At 42.4% G+C, this 21,029-nt stretch overlaps 1 protein-coding gene across 2 annotated transcripts in view; it reads right to left on the bottom strand.

Annotated features, from left to right (window-relative positions):
• The window catches only part of LOC129709756 (calcipressin-3-like), a 95,631-nt gene that overhangs the window by 39,234 nt on the left and 35,368 nt on the right, over window positions 1-21,029 (bottom strand). The window contains exon 1 of one of the 2 annotated variants that reach the window (XM_055656314.1): window positions 18,120-18,468. The exons of the other annotated variant lie outside the window; for it this stretch is intronic. Within the exon in view, the coding sequence (XP_055512289.1) occupies window positions 18,120-18,206 (87 nt within the window). The 5' untranslated portion in view covers window positions 18,207-18,468. Of the gene's footprint in view, window positions 1-18,119; window positions 18,469-21,029 lie in introns of those variants that run through there. 2 annotated transcript variants of the gene reach the window in all.

Below are 21,029 nucleotides of genomic sequence, written 5' to 3'. Positions count from 1 at the left end.
CTTTCTCCATTCTCTTATTTAAAGACCATAAATCAGAAACATGACCCCCTCAAACATTCTTTGCCTTGAAATGAGACCATGGTTGAGATTATACATCTACATTATTTTTGGACGATCCCCATTATTCCCTTAATCCACCAAAAGATTACTGAACCCAAATTAGAATAAGGTCCATGATCGGTTAATGTAAACTAAAATTCAGTATGGTCCACAGCTCTTGTAAAGTTATAGAGCTACATTGAAAGAAACAGGCCCTTCGGCCCAAATTGCCCATGCCAACCCATTTGCCTCAGCAATGCCCACTTTACTACACCTGGCCCATATCCCTCCAAATCTTTGCTATCAGGATGTCAAGTTCCAACAGTTCACAGTATTTATCCTTTCCAGCATGCCAAGATAGGCATATTACTCAACAAGAAAATTGCTTCTTAGTTCATCCAAACACGTCTCATTTTCGTTGTGTAATCTGTCAACAGAATGTATTTAAACTTAAATAATGAGACGAAAACTATAGAACACCTGGTTTGGTCTAACCAAAGGCCTATATAATTACACCTGGAAATCCCTATTCATAAACTCCAAGGCTCTTGTACTAAAGACTAACCTATCATTAGCTTCCATTATTTCTTGCTGTATTAGCATATTTGCATTCTACAATTCATGAATAATGACACTGAATCAGCTCTATGGTAATAATTACTTGTCTCTCACCTTTTAAAAAATAAATCTTGCTTGCTTCTCAATTGTTCAAGTTCAACAAAAATTTCTTTTTTTTTTAAAAAGGGGCCTTTAACATAATGGAACATCCTCTAAAATTTACTCTGAGCTTGAACAAAAAGAGCTGACAGTGGGTCACAGAGATAGGAGGGTTGGTGCCCAGAAGGTGCTCTCAGTGTGGAGTGTGCACAACCTGTCTGTGACCTTGTGGGTTTCCTCTGGGTAATCAGGTTTCCTTCCACATCTTGAAAATGTGCAGGAAGGTTAATACCAGACTGTACTGCCCCTTGATGTGGGCAAGTGGCAAAAGAATCAAAACAAAAATAATTTAATGGGCATGTGGGAGAGAATAAATCTCCAGGGCCAACAGAGAATGAGGGGGTACACAGAAATGCTGGAGAAACTCAGCGGGTGCAGCAGCATCTATGGAGCGAAGGAAATAGGTGACGTTTCGGGCCGAAATCCTTCTTCAGAATGAGAGGGGATTTATTTGCTTGCAGCTGGTGATGATTTGATGAGCCACATGTACTATGTTATTTGTGTTGTAATAAATAAGTAATGTGGCCAAAGTGATAAGTTTAAGCTGTTTCTTAAAGGGACGATAAGCAAAGGAATTGAGTTGTAGGAGATTTAATGTCAGAGCAAAATATTTACATGTGCCACAATAGACACATTCTTTGGGAAACTGTGCTTGACGCACAATTCAGAACACACCACGCCCAAGATTTTATTATTGAGTCTTCCTAGTTTTTTGCCCGTCAATGCATGGGAATTCTAAGATATGCCCAGCAGCATCAACATGCATGAGTCACTGTTACCATGAGGGGCCCAAATGCATGGTACTTCAGTACAATTTAACAGGCAAGCGACCATCATTCAGCACATTACCAACCCGCTTCATGCCCCCTAACCCCTGCAAAATAATTGCAACCTTGATTAAGTTCCAGAAGTTAATCACATCCAAACCCACCCAGACCCGACTCTGAAGGTCTCAATTTCCTCCAACCCACTTTCCTCTTCTCTGCCTCTCTGCACTACAATGCATTGAAGAAGTCAATCAAGGACTTATGGAAAATCAAAAGGAACTCTTTTGAGTGGGTGGCAAAGTATCAGAGATGGCAGAGCCTCTGTCTCACAGCACCAGAGACCCGAGTTCAATCCTGTAAATAGATTTATTTATTGCTCATATTTATGTCGCTCTTCTAGGGAGATGCTAACTGCATTTCGTTGTCTCTGTGTTGACAATAAAGTTGAATCTGAATCTGAAGGTGCTGTCTGTGTGGAGTTTACATGTTGTTACTGTGACCTTGTGGATTTTCCCGAAGCTCCAGTTTCCTTCCACATCCCAAAGACGTGCAGGTTGTTAGGTTAATTGGCCTCTATAGTATAAACGGGTAGCTGATGACTTTGTTAAAGAGGGAACTGCAGATGCTGGAGAATCGAAGGTTACACAGAAAAGCTGGAGAAACTCTCAGCGGGTGCAGCAGCATCTATGGAGCGAAGGAAATAGGCAACGTTTCGGGCCGAAACCCTTCTTCAGAGCTGAAGAAGGGTTTCGGCCCGAAACGTTGCCTATTTCCTTCGCTCCATAGATGCTGATGACTTTGTTGGTTAGCACAGGCTTGGTGGGCTGAAGGGCCACTAATTACTCTGTGACCCTATAACATAACATCCTTGCTTTTGTACTCTAAATTGGACTGGCTGGAAAATGGATGTTAAGTTAGCGATGCTATATTAACCATGTTGGATAGTATGCCTCCACTCTTCACGGATCCGGTCACTGCCTTGTACAGAGTTTGTACAGAGCCCTTTGTTCTCAGTGTGGCTGCCTCAATCAGTGCACCTTCCCAACCCAGCCACCTCACAGCTTCCAGTGCAGAAGAAGCTTATTTTGCTGCATGTGTGGTGCAGTGGAAGCTCAGACTGCTGCAATCACAGCTCCTAACAACATTGCTAATGGAGCTGTCTGCCTTCAACACATTTGTCTATCCTGGAGGAGCACAAGTGTTTCCATGGAGTAAGAAACTTCACTGTGGATGACGGACACTGTCTTGCTGTCTGCCAGCCCAGAACAGTGTTGTTAATCCAAGCTACCACAACACAGGGCTTTTAAAGGCATCAACATGACATCGATCCAAATCACTTCACCAAATTCTATTTAAGTTCAACATATATTGACTGTTCTCCCACACTCTAGTTAAAACCATAATTATTTGTGCTAATTATGGACTCAGAGGAACGTCTCTCCAGAGACGCTGCCTGTCCCGCTGAGTTACTCTGGCTTTTTGTGTCTATCCTCCATTTATAGCTCCTTTAGCACTGCAGTAATGTCCCAAGGAGCTGACACCAAACAGAACCTACCTGAACTCCCGGTGGCTCAGCACTTCAACTCCCCCTCCCATTCCCAATCCGACCTCTCTGTCCTAGGTCTCCTCCATTGCCAGAGTGAGCAACACCGGAAATTGGAGGAACAACACCTCATATTCCGCCTGGGTAGCCTGCATCCGGCGGGCATGAACATTGAATTCTCCCAATTTTGCTAGCCCTTGCTGTCTCCACCCCTTCCTTAACCCTAGAGCTGTCTCCTCCCATCCCCCCGCCCTCGGGCCCCTCCTCCTCCCTTTTTCCTTCCTTCTCCCCCCCCCACTCCCTATCAGTCTGAAGAAGGGTTTCGGCCCGAAACGTTACCTATTTCCTTCGCTCCATAGATGCTGCTGCACCCGCTGAGCTTCTCCAGCATTTTTGTGTACCTATAAATGATGCCAAGTAGTTTTTGTCAACTAATTCACTTTTCAGAACATGGACATCCCTGGCAAGTCCATTATTTATTGCCCATGTGTATGTTGCCTGGGGAAGGCAGCGGTGCCATTCCGTCCTACTTGTGAAGGCGCCCAGTGTTATCCGGAAAGCAATTCCAGGATTTTGATGATAAAATATACTGTGGTTCCTCCTTCAGCAAGTTAGGATGATGTGTGACTTTGAGGGGAACCAAAGTGGCGGTGGTGGCTTTCCCAGGGGACTGAAATCCTTTCCCTCTTAACAGTGTTAGGGGTGGGTTTGCAATGACGCTGTTGGACTGACCTGGTGCGGATGGCGCCTGTTGCAACCAATGTGCACCAGTGGTATGAATGTAGAGTGGATAGTGGGTAGGGCGTCAATCAGGTGGCCTGCCTTTTCCTGGACAGTATTGAGCTCCTTGTGTGTTGTGGAGTTGCACTCATCCAGGCAGCACTCCTTACAGATGGTGGGGAGGGTTTGAAGTGTCAGAAGGTTAGTTATTTACTGATGGACAGCCAGCCTCTGACCTGCTCTTGCAGAGAGAATATTTCTGTAGCTGGTCCAGTTGTGTTTCTGGCTAATGGTGATCCCAAGCTTGTTGAAAGGAGGCGGACTCTGCGATGGTAGTGACAATGAACATCAAGCATAGATAGTCACTCACTTTTCTTGGAAGTGGTCAATGCATTATATTTTGTGTTGCAAATGTTACCTGCTGTTCATCAGCCCAAACCTGAATGTTGCCCAAATCTCAATGTACGCATACATAGACAGGCAGCTTCATTTGCTATGATTGGATATAGCGCTCAATGATACTAAACCCATTTATAATCACTTGGGTCTTCTTTGCCTTCAAGATTTGCGAGGGCAGCACAATGGCACAGCAGTAAAGTTGCTGCCTTACAGCAACAGAGACCAAGGTTCGATCCTGACTACGGGTGTTGTCTGTACGGAGTTTTTACGTTCTTTGCTGGATCTTGTGGGTTTTCTCCGAGTGCACTGCTTCCTTCCCACAGTCCAAAGACATACAAGTAGGTTAATTAGCTTTGGTAAAAATTGTAAATTGTTCCTAGTGTGTAGGATAATGCAAGTTTACAGGGACGATCGCTGGTATAGACTCAGAGGGCCGAAGGGCCTGTTTCCGCGCTGTATCTTTATGCTAAAGTAAACTAAAGTAAAATTTCTCTGCTTATCTAGTTACTTTCTAAATATACCTGCCTCCCCCACTCACCCACGGAATAGGTTTCGCGCTATGAGTGTCCCGTCTGATAGACTTGATGAAGGAGTGCCCGTTACGTATAGTGTGTTTTGTTTTACAGAATTTCCTGTGGGCTTGAGGCAAATGCTCTCTCTTCAGTTCCTTGAAGAAGCCTCCGGTCTCCTTGCCACCACTTGAAGCACCTCTCCAATCCATCACCGCATCCAACGCATCACCGGTTCCTCACTCCCCTCCATTGAGTTTGTCCAGTGTAAGCGCTGTCTGCGATGGGCGTGCAGCATCGTCAAGGACTGCTCTCACCCCAGCCACAGAGTGTTTACCCTCCAGGTCTCTCTGTTGCCGCACCAGCAGGTTCAGGAACAGCTTCTTCCCTGCGGCTGTTACACAACTTAACTCTGCACCTTGGTGATTACCAGTCAGTCACCCCCCCTCCCCGGACACTCCTTCCCCCACTACTGCTACTCTATGTACATATATATATTTTACTGTTCCATTATTCTATGTTCGCTCTTCTGGGTGAGATGCTAACTGCATTTCGTTGTCTGTACTGTAGACTGCACAATGACAATAGAGATTGAATCTGAATCTGAATCTGAGCCACGACCAGCAGCTTTTCCTGACCCTCCAGCGGCCAAATCTTTAACCTTTTCCTACCAGACCAAACCCATTCACAGGTTCATCTTAACTTTTGTGAAAGACCTTGTCAACAAATACTAAAACAGTTCCCAAATGATCAGGCAAGTCTCCTTCAAAGGCCTACCACATTAGGTTTGCTAATCATTACTCTCTCAGTCCATCTAATTCAGGGGTTCCCAACTTTTTTCGTCCCATTTACCCCTGGCAACTTTAATAGCACAGAACAATGTTACTTCACTTATTTATGAACAACTAATGATGAACAGATACCGGTATACCAGAACCAAACAGTCAGTCAGTCAATGAGAACAAATATGTACAAATCCAGAATCAACAAATTTACCCCCTGGGTAGGTGAAAGTTACTCCCTTGGGGGTAAATTTACCCCAGGTTGGGAGCCCTTGATCTAATTATTAACCAATTGTGACTTTAGTTATGATATCAGTGATACCTAAAAATCACCAAGATCTAATTATTTTAAGTTGACTAATTTGAATTAATTTGGTCTCACCCACTGTGTGTAGAATCCTTGATTTATCTTGGTCAACATGGTCAGTTGGGCCAAAGACGCTGATTCCATGCCTGATGACTCTATGACTCATAAAACGGAGTTATAAAAGGGTTAAGAAATACAAAAGCCATCGATTTAACTGCTCAACTATCCAATGGCTTTGGTATCATGCCTATGGCTATAAAGTCCATTTATCGATAAAGGTCACTGCTCATCAACCCCTGTGAATGGTTTCAAATGTGATGAAGGTCACTTATCATTAATGGTTAACAGGGTCGTAAAGTCAGCATGTCCTGGCCACATTATAGTGTTTAAATTAACTTAAGCTTCCATTTGTGGACGAGACTAGAACGAAGGGTCATAAATATAAGATAGTCGTTAAGTCATTCTAATAGGGAATTTAGCGGAAACTTCTCAATGAGGGATTAGTTGGATTGTGGACCTCACTCCCACGAAGCACAATTAAGGTGAAGACTTTGCATCGATTTAAGTGGAAGGCAGGGCAGGAGATGATATGAACAGTGGAAATGTAGATACGGTTTGACACAAGTCTCCGGAGCAGGCAAATGAATAAGGAATAGGATCTAAAGGGCTGAATATGAGACCGTTTACATGAGCAACTGAGATTGTACAATATCATCAAACAAAACGGGTCAAGACCCTTCATCAGGGACTTTCATCAGTAATAAAGTGTGTAAGAAGGAACTGCAGATGCTGGTCTAAGAGCCTGTCCCACTGTACGAGGTTTCAAGAGTTCTCCCGAGTTTTCCTCTGATTTGAACTCGGAGAATGTCCGCAGCGTGTCTGTAGGAGTTCGTGGATGTCTCGTAGCGGCTCGTAAAAAGTAACAATTTTAAAGTAAAAAGTAACAAGTACGAGTAAAAAGTAACAAGTAACATCACGAGTATTTTTTTACTTGTGGCCATTTTTCACAGTGTTGAAAAAACATCACCAGTTTACCGGATTTCCCGAGTACCTACCGTTACTCGTACGAGCCGCTACGAGACATTCACAAACTCCTACGTACCCGCTACGGACATCGGACATTCTCCGAGTTTGAATCAGGGGAAAACTCGGGAGAACTCTTGAATTACCTCGTACAGTGGGACAGGCCCTTTACACCAAAAATAGACCCAAAATGCTGGAATAACCCAGCGAGTCAGGCAGTGACTCTGGAAAAAAGGAATAGGGACACAAAATACTGGATGAAGGGATCCTGATGAAGGGTCTCGACCCGAAACGTCACCTATTCCTTTTCTCCAGAAATGCTGCCTGTCCCGCTGAGTGACTCCATTTTGTGTCTAAAACAGGTGGTAAATATGGTAGACAAAAATGCTGGTGAAACTCAGCAGGTGAGGCAGCATCTATGGAGCAAAGGAAATAGGCAACATTTCAGGTCGAAACCCTTCGGTTTCGACCCGAAACGTTGCCTATTTCCTTCGCTCCATAGATGCTGCCTCGCCCGCTGAGTTTCTCCAGCATTTTTGTCTACCTTCGATTTTCCAGCATCTGCAGTTCCTTCTTAAACATAGTAAATATGGTGGTGGGATTTTGAATCACTGAAAGAACATTAGTCTTAAGTCATGCAGTCTGTTCGCAGTTTACCATGAAATAGATCCATTCTAGTGTTACCAATAAATAACCTTTATGCATGCAACAATGTGCGGTTGCAGCGTCAGATTGGAAACGTTGAAATATTATGTACCATCAACCATGCTGAAATAGGAACTACACACAATATTGCCTCCAGCCAAAGAGTAAAGTGATTAACCCTGGTCCATGCCAATTAGTCAGTATATCTGGTTGGGAAACAACCAATGCTGAATATGAATAGAAAATAAGTCGTGCAGGAAAAACTCAACCTAGGTTATTAACTGGTGATCGTTTTAAATAGAGTTTATAGTGGTACTCCATTTAGCTGAACAAGCATAGTTAAATGATTATGCTGGATTAGATTTATGTCCCACATTAAAGGATATTGTGCTACTTCAGTTCCGAGTCTCTGAACCTTACCATTGTGAACAGACTTTAAGAGAAGAAAACCATTCAGAGAGTCGGCATTTCTAGTATTTCCAGCTCACAATTCTAGCATTTCATTTTTGTTCATCTGGTAATATTTTGCTTCATCCATTTACTCCTCCTTCAGGCCACCATTTTATAATTTACAGATTTCTTTATGTCCATATTTTACATTGCACTAATATTTATTTTGGCACTTTACCACTTTCACAATCCCATCGTAATGTTCTCTCTTCCCCTCCATTTGCATCTTAAAGTCTATTTTAACTGTAATTTTTCTCAGCACCAATGGAAGATCCCAAGCCCAAAATGACGAGGTTCGAGGCCATAACTCACTGAAAGTGGCAACACGACCAGTAAAGAAGGCATTTGGTATGCTTGCTGTCACAGGTCAAGGCGCAGAGTATAATAATCAGTAAGTCACAATGCAGCTTCATAGGACTTTGGTTAGGCAACATCTGGAGTATAGTGTGCAATTCTGGTCACATTACAGGAAGGATGTGGAGGCAGAGGAGGTTTACAAGAATGAAGCCTGGATTAGGAAGATGCTGGGCAGACTTGGATTGGTTTTTCTGGAACACTGGAGGTTGCAAGGAGACCTGATGGAAGTATATAAAATTATGAGAGCTTTAAGGGCCTGTCCCACTTGGCCGTCAATTGCGCGCCATTTACGCGACCTGGTAGCGTGAGGGTAGCGTGGGACAGGCGCATGGAATGGCGTGGAGGAGTGTGGAGTTGCGCACAGTATCGTGCAGCGTGCCAGGACTTTGTGCTGCACGAAATCTTCACGCGCCACCGGCCTGTTGCGTAAATGACGGCCAAGTGGGACAGGGTGACTTTTCGGGTCAAATGGGTGACATTTTGGGTCGAGACCCTTCTTCAGACTGAAACATCATCCATTCCTTCTCCAGAGATGCTGCCGGTCCTGCTGAGTTACTCCTGCATTTTGTGCCTATCTTCAATTTAAACCAGAATCTGCAGTTCCTTCCCACAGATTAATTTGGTCTGCAGCTTGCTACTTCTCATTCACCTCTTTTTTTGAATAGGGGCATTACATCTGCAGTTTTTCCAATTGCTAGCACCACTCAAGAAACTGGAACATTTTAGAAAATCACCATAATTATCATAAGCTGGGTAAATATCATAAATTGAGTATTTAAATGACGTCACGCACTCCAGACGGCTGTGTGGACGCATGATGGTCTTCCTCATAGTCTGTGACCCAGCAATCTTTGTGTCATCTGCAAACTAACCAACCCGTACACATTTACTTTGAAATCATTTATAGATATCGCAAACAGCTGAGGTCCAGCACACATCCTTGTGGACCTCCAGCCTGAACATTGTTCTTCCACCCTAACCCTCTGTCTTCTATCAGTAAGCCAGGTCCAAATCCAAACTACCAAGTCAATATTAACCCCTTGTATTTTAATGCTCTGGATCAGCCTAACATAGGAGACTTTATTAAATGCGTTACTAAAGTCCATATAGACAACACCCAATGCGCTAGCCTCATCATTCACTTCCGTCACCTCCTCAAAACACATGATCGTTAATAAGTCATGACCTGCCATGTACAATGCCATGCTGACTGTCGCTAATTAACATTCTCTGCCAAATGGTAGTACATCTAATCCCAACAAATCCTCTCCAGTAGTAGTCCTACCATTGATGTAAGGCTCACCAGCCTACAATTCCCTGGCTTCTCTCTACTTCCCATTTTAAACAAAGGAAAAACATTGTCCAATACTCCGGGTGCACATCTGTGGCTGGAGAAGACACAAAGATCTTCATCGTGGCTCCTGCAAGCTCCTCTCTTGCCTCTCTCAATAACCTGAGATAGATCCTTTCAGGTCCCGGGGATCTATCCAATTAATGTTCTTCAAGAGATGCCTAACATCTCCTGCTTCTTGACCTCAAACTGCCCTTGTATATTAGTATTCTCCCTGATCTCACTATCCTCCATGTCCTTCTCCTTGGTGAAAACAGATGCAAAGTACTCGTTTAGTACCTCACCGACATCCCCGGACTCCAAGGCCAAGGGCAGATTCCCTCTTTTATACTTGAATGTTCCTATCTTCTCCCTGGTTATCCTCTTGCTTTTAATATAGGTATATAAAAACTTCCAGATTTTCCTTAATCCGACTCACCAAAGCCATTTTGTGGCCCCATTTGCTCCTTCTAATCGGCCGCTTAAATTCTTTCCTCCGTTCTTTATATTTTGCAAAGCCCCTGTATTTAGCCAAAGGAAATATCAATGGACTAGATATCAGGCAAGTAATAAAAAATGATCCAGTGAACGAGGGTGTTGAGGTAGAGGTGGGTGTTATCAGCACGTATCAATCAAACCACAGATAGACACAAAAGCTGGTGTAACACAGTGGGCCAGACAGCATCTCTGGAGAAAAGGAATAGTTGATGTTTCGGGTTGAGCTAAAACGTCACCTAATCCTTTTCTCCAAAGATGCTGTCTGAACACCCTAGTTACTCCAGCTTTTTGTGTCTATCTTTGGTTTAAACCAACATCTGCAGTTTCTTCCTGCACATCAATAAAACCACCACTGAATCACATGTATGGAAAATGTTACAGTGTCTAAGGATGGTGTTGTGGAGAGGCAGATTCAGAACATATGGCAAAATCCTGCTTCGATTTCATATATATCCTTGAACCAGTATCCTCAACTCTATTTTCGTGCTTGACGCTGGTAATCTGTTTTCCTTCAGTACAAAATCTAATCACATTCAAGGCTGAAATAGATAGTGATTCAGCATTCACAGCTCCCGAGCGTGGAGAATTCCAAAAATTCACAACCGGTTGAGAATACCATCCTCGGTCATAAATTGCAGATCCTTTATCCTGAGACCGTGTCCTCTAATTCATCGTTGTTAACAACACATGCAAGGAAGGTTAAGACAGATCCCAAAAGACCAAAGTAATGGTGTCAGGGCAGTATTATGTTATTGTCCTGCCACTCACTAGTCAAGTCAAGAGAGTTTATTGTCATGTGTCCCAGATAGGACAATGAAATTATTGCTTGCTGCAGCACAACAGAATATTGTAGGCAAAAATACAGAACAGTTCAATATACACATAAATAAACAGATAAAGTACAATAGGCTGTTACAGTTCAGAGTCTGTTTGATGGCGAGTTTAATAGCCTGATGGCTGTGGGGAAGCAGCTGTTCCTGAACCTGGATGTAACAGATTCTAGGCTCTTGTACCTTCTGCCCGATGGTAGCGGAGAGATGAGTGCATGGCCAGGATGGTGTGGGTCCTTGATGATGTTGGCTGCCTTTTTGAGGCAGCGACTGCGATAGATCCCTTCGATGGTGGGGCGGTCAGAGCCAATGATGGACTGGGGGGTGGTTACAACTTTGTGCATCCTTTGCCGCTCATGGACACTCAAGTTACCGAACCAAGCCACGATGCATCCAGTCAGCATGCTCTTTACTGTGCACCTGTACAAGTTCGAGAGAGTCCTCTTTGACATACCGACTCTCCGTAATCTTCTCAGGAAGTAGAGGTGCTTTCTTTATAATTGCATCAGTGTGCTGGGACCAGGAAGGATCTTCGGAAATGCTAGTCAAGCAGCATCTCAGGAGAACATGGAGAGGTGACGTTTTATGAGTTATAGTTCAAGGCGTAGAGTATAATAATTAGGAAATCACAATGCAGCTTCATAGGACTTTGGTTAGGCAACATTTGGAATAAAGTGTGCAATTCTGGTCTCTTCCTTAGACTGATTATCGAGGGGGGGTGGGAGGAGACAGTAAGCTTGTAGAGAAAAAAAGCAGGACAATGTGGGAAGGTAATTGGCAGACACAGGTCGGGGGGAGGGGGGGTTTAATAGACAGATAGTTGGAACAAAGACCCAAGATAAAAACAGGCATAGGAAAGACTGATTGACAAGTTCTTGCAAACTGTGATCCTGAGGAACAAATGTAGGAGGAGGGGGAGAGGGAAGGCGGAAATAGAACCTATTTCTCCCCTCCTCCAACATTCCTTCCTCTGGCTTCAGTTTGTCTTTGTTCCAACCGTTGCCTTTCAAATAAAAACTCTCGCTTGTTGCCACCGATTACCTGCCACCTGCCACACCTCGTCATTTTGTCTTGCCTCTCCCAGCTTTCCCCCCCCCCCCCCCCCCCCCCCCCCCCCCCCCCCCCCCCCCCCCCCCCCCCCCCACCACACCCCCCCAAGCTACAATCAGTCTGAAGAGGGTCCAGACCCAAAACATCACCCATCCACGTTCTCCTGAGAAGCTGCTCAGTCAGTTCCTCAATTCCCTACTTGACTCACCTTCTTTTCCCCCTCCCCCCCCCCCCCCCCCCCTTCCCTCCCATGCCCCCCACCTCCCCACCTCTACCTCCAACTTCCTAGAGCATCCAAACAGAATTGGGAATTGTCAAATACTGGAATTTTCCTGTGGGTGAGACAGTGTCTTCCTGTCAGTCTCACCCTGAGACATAATAGCCTAGGTGTTAGAAATTAACAGTATTGTTCACTATTTGCTGCTGTTTAGTCACACGGTGATTGCATACTATGCAGAGTCTCCTGTTTCAACTTGTAGCAACAGCTGCTGCATTTAGCACCTAATCATCACAACTATCCCTCAGTGTTGCAGAAATCTAGTATCACTCTCACCATCTCTGTTTGGCTCCAAATTTCTTGCCACGCCTAAAGAGAGAACACGTATCGGTCTCCTTGCAGCCAAGGTTGGTCAGCCAAGGTGGTTCGTGCTGAGTGATTCAGTTCGTAAGCAGAACCCCAGTTAGATAATATAAAATTGTATATACTATAATTAGATAATATTAAATTGATACAGGAATATGTTACATCCTAATTGGCAATTTTTATATGTATGTATATATTGTTATACAGACATATAAAAATTGCCAATTAGGATATATATACATACACACATATTATATGCATGCATATATAATATATATATATACACACACATACATATATAATACACACACATACATAATATACACGCGTATATGTTATACATATATATGTATATACATCCACACATATATATATACACATATATATCCGTATATTATATATACCCATATATCATATATACACATATATATACATATATATGCACATATTACATATGCAGTACACACACACACACACATATATATTAATATTTACATATATATATTATACATATATACACATACATATGTTTTCATAATACATATATTAGTTAAGGGAACTTAAATCCTGAAAGTAGTAATAACAATACTCGTTTTCATGAAAAGCCAGAAAGAATCGGCAGACATGCAATTTAAAGTAATGCGAAACTAATTTGGGAGCATATTATTTATGTCAGAGGCGAAGTAATCCAGAGGAATCAAGTTAAAAATCAGAGGGAAACAGAATTCAACAAAAAATAAGGAAACATTTTTAAAAAGTGACCGCAAGGCACTGAATTATCCCAAAAATTCTAACCGATAAAAAAAATGCTTCAACACGAAACCTAACCCGGTACTGCCTAGTGGGTCTCGCCCATCAAAGCCAGGATGGCCTAGAAACTCCGACATATGACACTGTTTTCTTCTGCTCCAAATGAAACAACAAATGATGACAAAGTATATTGGATCACAGAGCAAATTCTGTAGTGTGAGACGTCGTCTTCATCTTATGCAGTCCCTCAGGATCAAGAGTAACTGGCTTTCACTGTCTTTGTGGGTTCTGGGGCGACTGATGAGACTGATATGAGTGAGAACCAAAAACTGTTCCATAGCTGGGCAGAGGAGAGCAGTGGGTAGGTGGGCTGTAAGGCAGTGCATTCGTTTTCTTCATCTGTCCATTCCCAAGGACTCAAGATTGTCAATGCCTTCTGAATGGTCTTTCACCATTTTGATGAGTCATGGTGTTTAGCTTCACAGAATTCAGCAGGATATACCAAACGGGAGTTGAGAATATCCTTAAATCTTTTCCTGCCTACCCATTGAACCTCTTTCTGAGACAGAGCTTGGAATAGTTTATTTGTTTTGGGAGCCCGGTGTCACGCATGCAAATATGTCTGCTCAACAGAGTATAATGAGGACTTCAATGCTGAAGGTGTTGGTGTGGGAGAGAGGCTGCTGTTAATTAGTCTTTCAAGTGAATGCTGGAATATCCAGCACTAGTGGTGTCTTTCGAGTGCATAAAGCTATCTGCTGTAAGTAGTCCATATTTCAGAAGCACACAGGAGAGCATTCTGGAGCAAGCTGAGGGAAGACATTAAGTTCAGTGACATATGGTTGGAGAAATCTTCTTTAAATGCAGGACATGAGACGACAGTTACGTTTGATTGAATATTCTACACTACCGCAAATCTGGATAAAAATCATCTGTCCTTGAACAGTCGAACATTTCCCTTCCCATTCTTGCAAAAGTAAAATGCTGTCATAATGGTAATAACGCAAGATTACTTCAGTGACAGGGCTTTCATTGCGAATTGCACTTTCATTTGTTCAACAGGGACACCTATGGTAACCCATTTGCACATCAGATACATCAAAAAGCATCACCTTCATGAATAGAAAACAAATTGTTTTATCAACCTGAAATGTTACATAATAAGTTTAAATATCAAGTAGTTCTGATTAAAATTATATAATAATTATACCCTTTCATGTCTTTGATAATCCAATGTAAGTGAATAAGTATTAGGCTCATCTTATTGCTCAGTTTATTATTTTAAATACCACATTTCATCAACTTGCCCCCGCTAGTTAGCCCGGCTGGTGATTCAGTGCTGCCCCCAATGAATGGGCAATATGGCCTTCCCAAGGTAAGGTGTCCAGAACGGAGTGCGGTTCTCAAGATTGTGTCAAATAGATGACTTAAAATTGGTGGTGTTGATAGTGAGACGAATCATAGGACGATATTAATCAATTGGTAAGATTAGCAGAGCCATGACTCATGGAATTTAATCCTGATAAGTGGAATGGTTACATTTTGGGAGGTCTTATGGGTAGGACATACACAATGATTGGTGGGACTTGAGGATTCCTGAGGAATTAAGGGGCTTATGCACAATGTCCTCCATAATGTTTGGGCCAAAGTCCCATCATTTATTTATTTGCCTTTGTACTCCACAATTTGAGATTTGTAATGGAAAAAAAAAAAATCACATGTGGTTAAAGTGCACATTGTCAGATTTTAACAAAGGCCATTTTTATACATTTTGGTTTCACCATGTAGAAATTACAGTTTAAGCTTTTCCCCGTAGCAAAGGTATTTAAAACTAGAGGGCATTGCTTTAGGTTTAGCAGCAAGAGGTTTCTAAAGAAGGGATCTGAGGAAGAACATTATCATCCAGAGGATGGTAGGAATCTGGAACATTTTGCGGTTGTGGTTAGTGGCGGCAGAAACTCCTACACATTTAAGAAAAATTTAGACACGGACTTGAATCAGCAAGGCATTGAATGCAAACCAAGATTTGCTAAATGGTATTAGTGTAGATAGGTTCTTCATAATCAGCATGGACATGATGGACTGAAAGGCCTGTTTCGATATTGTATGACATTGAGATAAAACAGCATAGAACGTTTGACTGTAGTTTAGCTCAAATGCCATAAATTACTGCTATTTTCCCCCCACAAAGTCCCGGTTTCCAGTTTAGCCATGGACTCGGGTTGCTGCCCGACCATCTTCAATGTGCCAGACTCCTTAGTCCACTGCGCCAACAGTAATTCCCACCAGCTTCCCAGTTCCGATACAAGGTGGCACAAGAACACTCCTATTGAAATGAATAAGAGACTTTGACATCCAAAGTCTGATAAGTGAAGTTGGGGCATGGAAATAAAAAATAAAAAAATCTGTTTGTGTGTGTTGTACTGTATGTATTATACTTAATCTATTTTTATTTTAACAGGCAACACCTGTTACTGAACCTTGATGAATGTAAGACTTTTACAAACATTCATTCTTCACACAGTGACAGCACAAGCAAAGAGAGAAGCCAAGGGCAAGGCATCACCAATTGTCATAGAAACATAGAAAATAGGAGTACACCTTTCGGCCCTTCCATACAGACAAGTACTCCTAGCCAGGATCAAACCTGGGTCTACGGCACTGTAAGCTCTGTAAGGCAGCAACTCTACAGCTGGGCCACCTACAAGGACCGCCACCCATTTTGTGTTAATCACCATATGTTGATCAGTTCACTCTTGGAATGCAAAGTACTGGTTATGATGCCTGCATTATAACTGTTGAAAAACGTACCGTTCAGCAGAATAAATGCTGGAATCTGGTGCAGAATCTTAATGTCCGACATAAAATGAAGGGGAAAAAAGTGCCTCCTTCATTTTTTAATAGATTTTTTGTTTATTTTTTTCTGCTAATCATGGCAAACAATTTTCTTTAAACAGGTCACCAAAGGTAAGAATCAAGAATTCCTAGAATGGAAGTAACATGATAAGATGTAGTTTTTAGTTTATTTTAGTTTTTAGAGAAACAGTGCGGAAACAGGCCCTTCGGCCTATTGAGTCTGCACAGACTAGCGATCCCCGCACATTAACTCTATCCTACACAAGGGCCAATTTTTTACATTTGTACCAAGTCAATTAATCTACAAACCTGTTTAAGAAGGGTCTGCAGATGCTGGAAAATCGAAGGTGGACAAAAATGCTGGGATCTACAAACGTGTATGTTTTTGCAGTGTGGGAGGAAACAGAAGCTCTCGGAGAAAACCCATGCAGGTCACGGGGAGAACATACCAAACTCCGTACACACAAGCACCCGTAGCCAGGATCCAACCGGGGTCTCTCTTGCTGCAAGCACTGTAAGGCAGCAACTCTACCGCTATGCCACTTATAGGGGCAGTGGTTTTAGTTTAGTTTAATTTAGTTTTGAGATACAGCATGGAAACAGGCTCTTGGGTCTACCAAGTCCACGTCGATCATCGATTACCCGTTCACATTACTTTCATGTTATCTTAGTTTTTCTTCCCCTCTGTACACACTAGGGGTAATTTACAGAGGCCAATTAACCTACAAACCACACATATTTGGGATATGGGAGCAAACGGGAGCGCCCGGAGGGAACCTATGCATTCACAGGGCGAACGTGCAAACTCCACACAGACAGAACCCGAGGTTAGAGTTGAACCTGGGTCTCTGGCGCAGAGGTAGCAGCTCTACCAACAGCACCATTGTGCCACCCTAACAATATCTAGACTCTGCCTTCCTGCACAATGGTTCACACACATCTCCACTTTCTATGTCATCAGCCCTGGTGATCTCTCCAATTTAATGCACATTGTGCCAAAAAAATACCATGTGCTCTACATTCACAAGGACTGGCAGTGAACTGCCTCGAGACATTTTATTCCACACAATTAACAGAAATAACGAATGTCTATTCCTGTCAGTCAGAAATAAATGCAAAGCTAGACCTTCGAGGTTAAATAACACTGTCCTAATCCACTGCACACCAAATTGCTTTTAAAAATATTGTTATCTCTGTTCAACATTTCCAGCTCTGGATTTGGCCGGGACAACACACTGGAAACTGCAGATATTGATGAAGGTCACCTTGCAGAATGCCAGGAGGAGAATGTTACTGAATGCAACTAAAGGTGGAACATTCATCGCCATTATCGTCACTCCATCCCTCTACATCTTCCACCTGCTGTGGGCTGTGGGGAGGAGCTGGTGGCTGCAGCAGGGATGGAGCAGTGCTTCTTTATGTTGAGTTTGAAAGTCTCATTGCTTTTTGTATCTAAACCCATGCAGACAACGAACGGGGCACAAAAAAAAAAAAATTAGACGGGAGCAGGGAAATAGAGAGGCTGCACTTGCTTAGATGCACCATAATTTTAAAACTGAATTACATAGTGTGCAAAATCTTTTGAATATTGTTGTTAAATGATGATATGTATAAAGAAAAATTAAGAAGTCATGAACCTAATATAAATATATTGGTTAAAGAATTATTTCAATTGATATTTGATGCTCAGACTGCTAATATTTACTCCTGTATATATATTAACTCGTGCCTATTGTAAATAATAGCTGAAAGCATGCAACGGTTACTAAAGCATCAATTTAAAATGTGCTTGCTGTACAGGTAGAATGCTACATTCGAAATGTTGTACACTGCTTTTCTATAAAGACCATTGTACGTAATTCAATTTTTGCTGCAACATGAATTACAATTTGATCAAGGCAAAGCTTACAATGTACAACAGGATGATTGGTGCAATTAATAAAAACAATGGCTATGTACCATACCTGAACCTCTTGCTTTGTGAATATCTCCTCACTGACTTCACATGCAACTACTACTAACAGTTCCCACTCCATCTTCTGCGCTGGCATTATTCAACGTGCTCAATTTATTTTTGTAGTTTTTCACTCTTGCTTTCTCTTTCTCTCTCCGCAGCATAGGAAAATCAAGCACTTAAGATTTTTTTTTTTTAATCAGAGCAGAGTTTGACAGTGCTTTCGAGCTTTAGCGGTACTGTAACGTAAACACAATGCACAAGACAGAGAAAGACAAGCTTTTAAAAAAAAAAAAATCAGCTGCAAATGATGATCCAGCTTACAGCCAGCTCAGAGCTGCACTCCATTTGGCTTCAGAAGATAGATGCAGGCACTGAGAACTGAACACAGGATTTAGTCCTGCTCGTGACATCACTGCAGCACTGACCTGGCATGTTAATTAGCTTGCTTTCGCCTTTTATAATTCATGGAGAGTGCACAAATCATACAGCAAAAAAAAAAATGACAATTGCTAAAAATAAACATTCCACTGAAATTATAAACTATACCTTTATAATTTTGCAATCATTGCCAATAATTAGCTCTCAATTAACACAACCATGCTTCTATTAAATTTACATTAGGCAGCACGGTGTCTCTACAAAGAAAAATCTGAAGGAGGTTTTGAATTCCTGTTGTTATTAAACAAAATAATTTCCCATGCTCAGAGTAGCAAAACCAACCGCTTAAATTCTCCTTCCAACAAACCAGAACAAGGTTTTACTGGTACAATATTTTACTTCTAGTGACCCCTACATTGACCAGAAAACCTTGTCGGTATATTTCAGCTGATGGAAACATCAGATGCCACTATGCAAGGGAATAAATACTCATCAAACTCCAGCTTAGGCCAAGAACAAGTGGACACTTTTATTGAACTGTGGACTGCTAAGTGAATGTCAGACAGGTCAAGAAAGAGATTTAAATAACTGTAAACTGAACTATTCCACCTTGAAATGTAGAAAGCACAAGCACCCCTCATGTACGAACACTCAATTCAAAACTGCACCAAAGTCTATAATTAATACAATATTGCATTTTGCTGCCGATCTTCACAATCTTTGGCATGCTCTATACATCTGATAGCTTCAGAATGATTATCAGCATGGTTCAAGTCAGCCAAATGAATCTTTTGAAAACAGACTGGAACAAAGGAAATGAAACATTAGTTGATAGCAGTTAAAATCGTATTGTGGACCGACACTGGGGTTTTGATTCGATGGTACAAACTGTATTCCGTAAACAAATTATCCTGCCTTACCACATTGATATTGACACAATCGGATTATTATTTTCAAATGAACTTGGAAAATTACAGTAAAGTAGTCACATTTACAGGTTCTGCCCACACTTCTTTGATAACTTCAATCAGATAAAATACCGGATTCATAGAATAGAACACATCAAAAACACAGAGAATTTATTTAACTGAACAGAATTATGAGTGAATGGAAACCAAAAGGCTTGAACTCTTACTCTTCCAACATCCAATCACTCTACATCAATGAAGGGGAGAGGAGTCTAACCAAACTTGCACTAAACCACCCTAACCACCAACTAAAATCAGAACTGCGGCTAGATGAGTGAGCTTTTTAGTTTTTAGTTTTAGAGATACATCGCGGAAACAGGGGCCACCCAGTCCGCACCGACCAGCGATCCCCGCACATTAACACTACCCTGCACACACTAAGGACAGTTTTACATTTAATCATACACCAAGCCGATTAACCTACAAACCTGGACGTCTTTGGAGTGTGGGAGGAAACTGAAGATCTTGGAGAAAACTCACGCGGTCACAGGGAGAATGTACAAACTCCATACAGACAGCACCATAGTCGGGATTGAACCCAGGTCTCCGGCGCTGAAAGGCAGCAACTCTACCATAGCGCCACTGTGCTGCCCTAGATAGATAGATGCACCAGTCATAAGCCTTTTGGTCATGGGTTGGCACCTGTGAACTTCAAAGGTACCAACAGTACAAAGCTTTGGTTGCTACTGAGAGGGTGCCACGCATCTGGGTGCCGTGCATGGTTTAACACATGCTACTTAGTAACAGGCTTATTGGAGGTGTGGGTATTTGGGTGGGATGGGAGTGGGTTCAGATCTGGGGTCAGGTCAGCCATCCATTTAGTGACCAACAGAGAGGCGGATGCTGTGATCAGGTAAGTGGCAAGGAAAGGTGAGCATGGATTCATAGTACCTGTACATATAAACAGGCCCATCGATGATCGGTCAATTGAATTTGAGACTACCATTAAGCACCCACTTGCTCTAAATCTACGTTATCCTTCCAACATTACAATCAACTCCCAAAATATTCTGGCCCTCGCTTACAAACTTGGGATGGTTTACAGTGAGCAAGTAATTTACCAATTTGCTCATCTTTGGGATGTGGGAGGAAACCGGAATAACCTCTGTCGTCGCTGAGAGAATGTGCAAACTCCACAGACAAAGCACCAGATTGAAACCAGGTGTGATGGAGCAGCTCAACTAGCATTGTGCCCAGAAGGATTAAAGGTTAGCATGGGATGTACATTTGTAGAATCCAAGTCCAGCACTCTCTTGTCCCAGGAGCATCCAATTCCCAGGAATGCCTGATGAATTCTCCTCTCAATGTTATCATGTTTATAGTGCAATGGTGAATTGCGCTCAGAAACGCCCACTAAATTCGTAGCGTGACTCAACTTGACCTGCAAGTAGTTATTTTCATTACCCACACTGGTAAACAAAAAGCAACCCCACTCTCTGTTGATGGCTGAGTTGACGCCAGATCCACCCACACAACTGCTGAAATATCCACACTTCTGAGACCGTCTCATTACTGAGCAACACATACTAAATCAAGTGCAGGATCCAAATGCACAGCACCCTGTTGGTAGC

This window comes from Leucoraja erinacea, chromosome 26 (assembly GCF_028641065.1).
Source record: "Leucoraja erinacea ecotype New England chromosome 26, Leri_hhj_1, whole genome shotgun sequence".
In the NCBI taxonomy this organism is placed as follows: Eukaryota; Metazoa; Chordata; class Chondrichthyes; order Rajiformes; family Rajidae; genus Leucoraja; species Leucoraja erinaceus.
Note: the sequence above shows the minus strand (reverse complement) of the source record. Positions and strands in the feature narration are given on the sequence as shown.